The following is a 10,366-nucleotide window of genomic DNA, read 5'->3' on the forward strand; positions in this document are numbered from 1 at the left end:
TCTCAGGAAAAAAAAGAGATTAGCTCAGCTTATATGAGCAAAATAAAACTATGTTTTCAACCTATTGATGTTGAACCTGTTTTTTTAACCTTAAAAATGGATTATAGAATTAGTCTCCCCATTTAAAATATCCAGTACAGGTTGCTTCTCACTTAATCAGCATGACACAGTCTTGCCCTTCACAGGACTCCCACTGGGTGCCACTGAAAAAAGGATGAGGCTAAACAATCACTAGACCTAAAAGATTCTGAAACCAGATCACAGAAGCTGTGAAAGAGATGGCCCATTGGCTAAAAACTAGAAGCAGCGAAAGCCGCACAAACCCAGACTAACGACCCATGTGGGAATGCAAACCTTGCCCTGCTAAGAGCTATGAATAAGACAATCGCTTCCTGACAGATGCTGCCAAGTCCAGTCAAGGGCTCAGCCAAAAGGGCTCCTTTGGTCACTTGACTGTTAACTCTTTCCCTTCGCTCCAAAGAGGATTTTGACTTACTTTGTTTCAACCAAACCGACTGCCCGGGACAGTCACTTTCTCCCCATGTAGAAACACAAACGGCTGAGGCATACCCCCGCATCAAAGAGGGGGGAGGACCTCGAGAGAAAAACTTTATTCACTCCTCATTCCAAAGAACAATGGCTTTATTTAGTCTGAAGGTTTCAGTAGTGAGAATATGAAGTGAGGGGATGACTCCCAAAGGGCTGAGGTGTGGACAGAACCCACGCGAGGGGGCGGGGAGTGCACAAAATTGATGGAATGTTCAAGGAATGTAGCTGGGCAGGGAATTATAAACCCGGTAAAGTGGGATACTGGAGCATTGAGGACAGGTGAAACATGAGCAAAAGGGAAGGGGGGGGTGGTTTTAGTCTGTGTGTCCCTGAAGAGATACTTCCAAGCACAGGTGGTTGGGGCTATATAGAAGGGGGCTAAGGGAGTAATGGGGAGCAGGTCAGAAAAAGCAGTTGCAAAAATTTCAGAAGCCTATAAATGACATGGTCCAGGAGTTAAGACTTGGGGGAGAGGGGGGAGTGGAATAGAGAAATATTTAGAGAACTCCCAGGAAAAGCAAACCACAGAGGAGAAAGTGGCGGGAGGCGGGGAAGGGGTAGTGAGAGAACACGTAAAGGAGCCCACGCCACATGCTGTTCGCGTTTCTTGAGCCCTTTTCTACTCCTACCAACCCAAGGCACTTCGTTGTTCGATAGCGGTAGGTACCCACCTTTCCCAGGAGGGCGCTCCTGCTGGCTGCTGCCAGCTCTCGAAGACTGGCGGCGGCGCTGGTGCCCCCGGAGATCGTGGCGGCTGCTGCGGCGGCGGCTGGGTGATAGGCTGGAGACCCCGGGGCATTGCCTCCACCTCCTCCACCCCCTCCAGCTGGGGTAGGACCATGACCTCTGGCCGTGGGGCTATTCCCGTTGCTGCTGCAGCTGCTGCTCCCACCTCCCCCGCCGCTGCCTCGGGGTCTCTGGCGGATGCCATCCAGCAGCCTGACTAGCAGGATGTTGGCGGGCAGTTCGTCCACCCCACAGCCCACCAGGATGCGACACTCGGGGCAGCGCAGCTCGTGGCGAGAGCAGACGATACTCTCTAGACAGCGGCGGCAGAAGGTATGTTGGCACGGGAGCACCTTGGCAGTAGTGTCCAGACGTTCCAAGCACACCGAGCACTCCAGCAAATCCAGCAAGGAGGACTCGTCCATCTCTTCTGCTGCTGCTGCTGCTGCTGCTGCTACTCGCCTCCTCCTCCTCTCGCCTTGCCTTTCCTCTTCTCCTTCGCTCTGCGCCGCAGCGGCTTTGGAAGCGCACAACCAAGACGCTCCTAGGAGCATGGAGTCCGGTGGTGGTGGCTGCAGGGAACGCAGCAGCCCTAAGTCCCCGGTACTGTGGGCCTGCCGCTGGCAGGAGGCATCAGGGCAGCCACCCTCCAGGGGAGACGCGGAAGAGAGGACCCAACCAACTTCATCCACAAATTAACAGCGGGTGTAGCCAGGAAACGCTAGGAATGAAGAGCAATGGGGAAGGGGGAGTTTTCCAGCTCCCTCCCTCGATCTCTGGACGTGATGTCACCACCTCCCCTCTTCCTAAATGCGCTGGGTCCCGAAGGCTACAGGAGCAGCAATGAAAAAGTGGCGCAGAAACAGCCCTTCGGACGGGCTTCAGGAGTTAGGCGCTCTCTGGGGAACCAATTCGTACCCGGTTCCAAGCCAAAATCTCACCCTGCCTTGCAGCTAGATCTCCAGACCCCCTCCCTCCCAAGTCCCTGGGCCTCCCGAGCAAATCAGCTGTCCTCCCCGCAGGGGGCAGGCAGGCATTAGGATAAGATGTGCTACACCTGTCTCTCCCACGCGTGTCCACGGGTGGGTGGGGCGCAGAGGGTAAAATCGGTCAAGCGAGGGCAAGACTTGACTTAGTGGGCTCCAAAGGTTCAGTGGGGGCCCAGGGAGCCAGCGATGTAGCCTTCAGACCGAGGAAAGTGAGAAAGCAAACGGCAGCAGCAGCTGAACCTGCAAGACCAGAGGAGTCTCAGGAGCTTTGTCAGAGCTTCCCCACCGCAGCCCTGCCAAACAGTACCGCCTCCGCGGCTTCTCCATGGGGCTCCCCAACACCTGATCGCAGGTCCCTGTCGCCTCCCTCCCGGGAGCTCCTCGCGTTAGCTGGATCCTCCCTTTTCCTCCAGGAAAAAAAAAGTGCACTACAAGCGAGGACTGAAACAAACTGGCAGGGAGGTCAGTCACCTTCACTGCAGGATGCTGGGCACACAAGACGAGAGGAGGTTAAGGGAAAGGGCAAAAATCCACCTCTCAATACAGTAATTTGTTCTTCCCTCTAGCTGACTGGTGGCAGCCCGTGATCCACCTTATATAATCCTTCCGGAGTCGTGAAAAAGGAAGGGGGGGGGGAACACTTCACGTCTGTCTTCTCACCACTGATAGTCTCTCTTTCTCCCATCGACTATTACCATGTTCTCACCCCAAGTAGAAAGATATTTACCGTGGAACTCAGGGATTCAGTCAAGCTGATCTGAACAGAAAGGGGTCATAAAGTTTGGTTTGTGTTGTCAGAATCCTCCTCTTCATCTCTGGAGTCGGTTGGGATTGGGGTTTGTTTGTTTTGTTTTTAGGAGATACTCGGGCTGAGCAAAAGATGCATCATTCCAGACCGATAACTCTCTCGAGCATCCTAAGCCTTCTCTCTCCCCTCGGCTCCTCCGGAGGATTGACAGCTACAGAGATGCCCTGGGATGCTGCTGCAGCAGTCACGGCTGCTCCAGCTAAGCTTGGTGCTAAGCACTGGAAGGGAGAAATTCCTGAAGTTCTCACTAGCTGCGCAATTCGCCGCGTCTCTAATCTCCAAGACAGTTTACGGTTACGCACTTGACCTCCGGGCTCCCGACCCTTTTCAGCAACTGCTTGAGCAAGGCCTCCGGCAGAACTGCAGATCCTTCAAGGCTCTGTGCCCTCTTGCTGCCCTCTTAACGCCCAGCAGGGACACACTGCCCCTCCTCTGGCTGAAAGTGATCGCCAGAGAAACTCTCTGTGCTCTCCCACGTCCAAGGGAACGCAATTCCAGTGATTGAGATATCTTGGAAGCCTCCTCCCTTCTCCCGCTGCAACACCTCTTCACTCCTACTCGAATTCCCCTTTGGGTAAGAGAAGAGGAATGGATAGGGGGAGGGAAAGAATCGATTTCTCCTGCCCGACCCCCTAGCTCAGGAGAGCGTCAGAGCAACGGAAATACGTACGGGAGGAACTGGAGAAGCTGGGGAAGTTTGGTAGGTTTGCTTACCAACTGGAGAGAAGATAATTCCCTGCAGCGCGCTGCCCCCTCGTGGTGGTAGTCTGTCCCAAATTCAGAATTTGTCTCCACTGACTTTCAGATTTGTAGTCTTCTTGGCTGGCCGGACGAACGTCTATCTCTTATGCAGTGATCACAGCATCTTCACAAGGTCAGAGTATCCCAAGGACCTTCAGTTTCAGGATTTTTCAAAAGGGGGAGGGGGCAAGCTAGGACCTGCCACACCCTGAAAATTATAACCCTGGATCATGAAGGTCACACTCTCTTTGTGTGTAGGGGGAAATTTCTCATAAACCAAAAGACACTACAATTAGAAAATGACCTTGGAGATCATGTCCCACTCTTGAATTTTACAGACGGAAGGTGGACCTGAGGCTTAGAGAGAAAGTGAAGATTTTATAATTCCCATTTTTGACAATCAAAGTATACAAATCATTCTAACCATCACTAAACAACCTCTCCCATTTGGAAGCCCGTATTATTTCTTTATGTAGCTTAGAGTGGACAAACAACTAAACTCGCTATATCTACACAGCCATAGACCATGCTTCACATCCCCTCCCCTCTGTTCACCCCAGCCATCTTACCATCTTTTCTAAGTCTGCTTGCAATACCCCTCCTCCTCTGCTTTCCACCTCTTGCTCTGTCCATCAATAATCAAATCAATACTATTATATTATCATTGTTCCTAGAAAGAGTCAGTCAATTGACTTCTGTAAGGATCAACTCAGTAGCCCTGTGATTCTCTAGACGCTCCCTTCCCTGGCCACCACTCTAACATATGAGTTGTCTGCCTCTATTAGAATAAGCTCCTTAAGTGAAGGGACTGACTCATCTTGATGATTGTGTGGAATTCCCAACCTGACAACTAATAAAAATTTAATGATTTTTTTTCCTTTCACACATTCACTCCATCTCCTTTTCCTTGTTGTAGTCCCTACATCTATCTTTCATGGTGCCTTATTTTGTTTGATCCATTCCAAAGTCAAGTTCGCCTCCATTCTCAGCCTTCTTTACTTTTACACCCTCTCATTCCCAGGGGGACATCTCCAGTTGTCCTCATCTATATTTTGTCACTGGACCCAGATGGCTCCAGAGGAGAAAGTGAGGCTGCTTATTTTGCACAGTCCTCCCTCACATAAATCCAATTTACTTATAAGTCATGACATCACCTTCCTCTTCAAGAAGGAAGGACAAACAACAATTCTCACTTGGACTGAAAATGCTTCATTGTAACCTCACATCTCCCAGCCTTTCCTACTTTCCTCACTTCAATGATGCATTTACCTTTTCTTTTAAAAAAATATTTTTAGCATTCTTTACTTTTTAGATTTTGAGCTCCAAATTCTCTCCCTCCTACCCCCTCTCCCATCCACTGAGAAGGCAAGCAAAGTGATATCAATTATACATGTGAAATCATGCAAATACATTTCCATATTAGCCATATCACTCCCAAAAAAGCAAGAAAATTATACTTCAGTCTGCCTTCAGAATTCATCAGTTCTCTCTCTGGAGATGGATAACATTTTTTCATCACGAGTCCTCTCTAATTGTCTTAGATCATTGTATTGATCAGAGTAGCCAAGGCTTTCATGGTTGATCATCATTACAACACTGCTGTTGCTATGCACAAAGATCTCTCAATTCTTCTCACTTCATTTTTTTTGGGTGAGGCAATGGGGTTAAGTGACTTGCTCCAAGTCACACAGCTAGTAAGTGTTACCTGTCTGAGTCTGGATTTGAATTCAGGTCCTCCTGACTCCAAGGCCAAAGCTCTATCCACTGCACCACCTAGCTGGCCCTGGTCTCACTTCATTTTGCATCAGTTCACGTAGGTCTTGCCATATTTTTTCTAAACGCACCCACCTCATCATTTCTTATAGCACAACAGTACTCCATCACAATCATATGTCACAACTTCAGCCATTCCCCAATTGATGATCATCCCCTCAATTTCCAATTCTTTGCCACCATAAAAAAAAAAGCTGCTACAAATATTTTTGTACATATAGGTCCTTTTCCTTTTTATTTCATCTCTTTGGGGCATAGACCTAATAGTGGTATTGCTGAGTCAAAGGATATGCACAGTTCTATTGACTTTTAGGCATAGTTCCAAATTGTTTTCTAGAATGATTTGACCAGGTAACAACTCCACCAACAGTTAGTGTACCTATTTTCCCTCACCCTCTCCAGCATTTGTAATTTCTGATAGGTGTGAGGTGGTGCCTCAGAGTATACATACATACATACATACATACATACATACATACGTATACATATATATATATATATATATACATATATATATATATATATATATATATATATATATATATATAATCTTAAATCAATAGTGATTTAGGGTATTTTTTCCTATCACTATAGATAGCTTTGAGTACTTCATCTAAAAACTGCCTGTTCATATCCTTTGACCATTTATCAACTGGGGGATGGCCCTTATTTTTATAAATTTGACTTGGTTCCCTATCAGAGAAACTTACTCTAAAAGTTTTGATATTACTTCATTGTCTATAGTATGTTTTACCAAAATGTAGTTTCCCTGATTCTCTCTTTTAATTAGATCTATTTTTGCTTTGTCTGAGATCATGCTTGCTACCCCTATCTTTTTTTCACTTCAGCTGAAGCTTAATAGGTTCTGCTCCTGCCCTTTATTTTAATTCTATGTATGTCTTTCTGTTTTGAGTGTGTCTCTTATAAACAACATACCATTGGATTCTGGCTTCTAATATATTTTGCTATCTGTTTCTGTTTTATGGGTGAGCTCATCCCATTCATATTTACAGTTGTAAGTACTGTGTATTCCCCTCCATCCTATTTTCTTCTATTTATCCTTTGATGTTTTCATCCTGTCCCTCCTCAAAAATCCATTTTGCTTCTGACCACTGCCGCTATTAATCCTCAATCCATTTTATCACCCCTTCCTCTCTTATTTCCCCAATGGGTAAGTTACATTTCTACACACAACTGTGTGTGTATTATATTCCTCCCTCTTTAAACCAATTCCAATTAGAATGAGGTTCAAGCCTCCAATGGTGCCTGACACAACCCCCCATTTCCCCTCCATTGAAAAATCTGTTCCTTGTGTGCCTATTTTATGAGGAAAATTTTCCTCATTCTGCCTCTCTTTTCCCCTTTCACCAAGTGCATCCCCCTTTCTCACTCCATTTATTTTTAAATCATCCCAACATAATCAATTCATACTCACGCCCTCTATCTAGACACTCTTTCTAATTGCCCTAATAATGATAAAGTTCTTAGGCATTACATCTATCATCTTCCATATAGAAATGTTAGCAGCTTAACTTCATTGAGTCTCTTATGATTACACTTTCATGTTTACCTTTTTATGTTTCTCTTCAGTCTTATGTTTGGATGTCAAATTTTCTATTTCTGTTTCATTAGGAATGCTTGAAAGTCCTCTAGTTCATTAAATATTCATTTTTTCACTGAAGGATTATACTCAGTTTTCTGGGTGGGTTATTCTTGGTTACAATCCTAGTTCCCTTGCCTTCTGAAATATTTATATATGTATACATACATACATATACATATATATATATATACACACACACATATATGTGTATACACACACACACACACACACACATACACACACATATAATCACTCCTTTAACATGGAAGCTGCTAAATCTTGTGTGATCCTGACTGTGATGCCATGATATCTGAATCATTTCTTTCTGGTTGCTTGCAATATTTTCTCCTTGACTTAGGAGCTCTAGAATTTGGCTATAATATTCCTGGGGAGTTTTCATTTGGGGATCTCTTTTAGGAGGTGACTGGTACATTCTTTCCACTTCTGTCTTGAACTCTGTAGCTAAGATATTGAAGAAGTTTTCATTCATAATCTGATTTATTTTAAACATAAATATATAATAAGAAAAAAATATTAAAAACTTAAATATTAAAACTTAAATACAAAAGAAGGGGGAAAAGCATTGCTATGTGCACAGCAGAACTTGAGAGAATTCAAAATATATAGCAATAAATTTCCATTTCAAGTAAATACTGCTTGTTGTGTTCAGAGCCCTCCATCTTTCTTTGCTTCTTTGTAAGTTTTCTTTTGTTCTCTGCTGTGTACTTTTTACTTTGTCCTTTATTAGCTCTTCTTCCCCCCACTCCCAGAAGGTACAATTAAGCATGGATATACATACATATACACACATACATACATGTATGCATACATACATACATAGAAATATACACACAAAGATATATATGTGAATATACACATGCATCCACTTATATACACATACATATACTTAGATATCTACATATATACTCATATATACACATATACATTCATATGCATCTATGCAAGACTATACTATACTTACTTGTCCTCTGTTTCTCTGATGGTGGATAACCTTTTCTTTCATAAGTCCAAGTCTTTCCATATTTTTCTAAGTCCACCAACTCATCATTTCCTTCACCACAGCAATTTCCATCCTTATACTGTCCAGTTATTTTAAATAGTCTAAAACAATATTGATCAATATGGCTGACATATAGTAAGTATCGTTTCCCTATTTTTCTCTCATGATTAAATCTATTTTAGCTTTGAGATCTTAAATACTATCTCTGCTTTTTCCGCCTTAATAAATTCTACTCCTGATCTTTATCTTATATTTGTGTGTATCCCTTATTTCCTATCCCTCCTGACTCCTCTGCTTTACTTCTACTGGATACCTTGCCCTCCTATTACTTAACCTACCCCCCCTCAAGGATCCCTCCCTTATCCTCTCATTCCTGTTCATTTAAACTCCGTATTATCTTACCTTATCCTAATCCCTCACTCTTCCCTCTAGAAATTCCTCCCTTATCCTCTCCCCTCTCCCTATCCCTTTAGCCTTTTATTTCTTTCTGAATTTAGAAGACTTTTAATACCCTTCTACTCTCAAAGCCATTCCCAATGAAAATAGGATTACAGAGTGACCGGCCCTCCTCCTCCATCTAATTTCTCTGTGTCAGTTCTTCCTCTAGGACCTTATTTGTATAAAATAATTACTCTTTTTGCCTGTTCCTAAGTGGTTTTACTTTTTAAAATCATATCATACTCTAATCTTTCTTATGAACTACCCAATTACTAATAAAAATCTTAGATACATGTTTTGTATTTCCTCATATAAAAGGTAAGCAGTTTGTCCTTGAGTCCCTTATAATTAGTCTTTGATATGCACCTTGTATTTCCCTTGGATCTTATATGACAAATCTTCTATTGAGTTCAGGTTTTTTTCTTCTTACAAAATCCTAAAAGTCTGACAATTCATTAAATGTCTTTTTTTTTCCATTAGGGACTAAGCTTAACTATGCTGGGTATGATATTTTTGACCACAACCCCAGTTCTTTTGCTCTTCGATATTTAATGTTCCAAACCCTACAGTCTTGTAGTGTAGCTGTTGCTAGGTCTTGTGTGATTATATTTGTGGCACCACCATATTCAATTTTTTTCTTGTTGCTTATAATATTTTATCTTTCAGCTGAGAGTTTTGGAACTTAACTATTATATTCCTGTAGGTTTGCCTTGTAGAATCTCTTTTGGTGGTGATTGGTGAGTTTTTTCTATTTCTACTTTCTCCTCTTCTTCTAATGCTTCAGGACAATTTTCTTTAATTATTTCTAGTATTATTGTATCAAGATTCTTTTTTTTTTATCATAGCTTTCAGGTGGTCCAATTATTCTTATGTTTTCTCTTCTTGATCTGTTGTGCAGAGATCAGTTGTTTTTTCTTATAGGATATTTCACACTCTTCCATTTTTTCATTCTTTATGTTTTGCTTTATTATTTCTTGGTCTCCTATAACTTCACTGGCTTACCCTTACCCAATTCTAATTTTCAAGGAGTTGTTTTCTTCCTTAAGATTCTGCATCTCCTTTTCTAGTTGGTTGACTTTCTTTTCATAATCTCTCTGTTTTCTTGGATTGTTCTTTTTTTAAAAGTTTTCCTCAATCTCTCTCATTTGATTTTTAACAGTCTTTTGAAAAGTTCTTCCATGTATTCTTTTGGAGCAGGTGACTATTTCACATTATTCTTTGGGGTAGAAGAGGGTTGGTTTTTTGTTTTTGGGTTTTGGTTTTTTTGGCTTCAGTATCCTCCTCTGAAGAAGAACCCTGGTCTTCTCCATTCCTATAGTAACTTTTTATGGCTGGATTATTTCTCCTTTACCTGCTCACTTTTTAAAATTTATAGCAGCTAATTTTTTGTAATTACCTCTAGTCCTGGGGTATGGGGGATGGTGCCTCTGTCCTCAGATCCTCCTACAGTTCTCCCATCTAGCTTGGAACTGAAACCAAGAATTCTGCCCTCCTATAAATGCCACAGCCAGCAGCATTGCTGCCCCACTGCTTCTACATTCACTGGATATGTGCTGGTTCCTTCTCACCCAAGGCTGTGTCTCAGCAGCACAATTGAGACTGGTGTTCCTTGTCAGCAGAGGGTCCTTCAATCTTCCCAGCTGTTCAGGAGGCGAAAGTTCCTATGGCTGGGGTTGAGGCCACCTCCCAACCCAGCTAGCCCCAGGGCTCAGTGCTTT

General features: G+C 43.2%; 1 protein-coding gene across 2 annotated transcripts in view; it reads right to left on the reverse strand.

Moving 5' to 3' along the window:
• The window catches only part of SH3RF3 (SH3 domain containing ring finger 3), a 571,324-nt gene extending 567,572 nt beyond the window's left edge, over nucleotides 1-3,752 (reverse strand). For both annotated transcript variants that reach the window (XM_020965168.2, XM_020965166.2), the window contains exon 1: nucleotides 1,221-3,752. In XM_020965168.2, the coding sequence (XP_020820827.1) occupies nucleotides 1,221-1,829 (609 nt within the window). In that variant the 5' untranslated portion in view covers nucleotides 1,830-3,752. The remainder of the gene's footprint in view (nucleotides 1-1,220) is intronic.
• Between the last annotated feature and the right edge of the window lie 6,614 nt (nucleotides 3,753-10,366).

Source organism: Phascolarctos cinereus, unplaced genomic scaffold, assembly GCF_003287225.1.
Source record: "Phascolarctos cinereus isolate Bilbo 61053 unplaced genomic scaffold, phaCin_HiC Scaffold_7;HRSCAF=346, whole genome shotgun sequence".
Classification (NCBI taxonomy): domain Eukaryota; kingdom Metazoa; phylum Chordata; class Mammalia; order Diprotodontia; family Phascolarctidae; genus Phascolarctos; species Phascolarctos cinereus.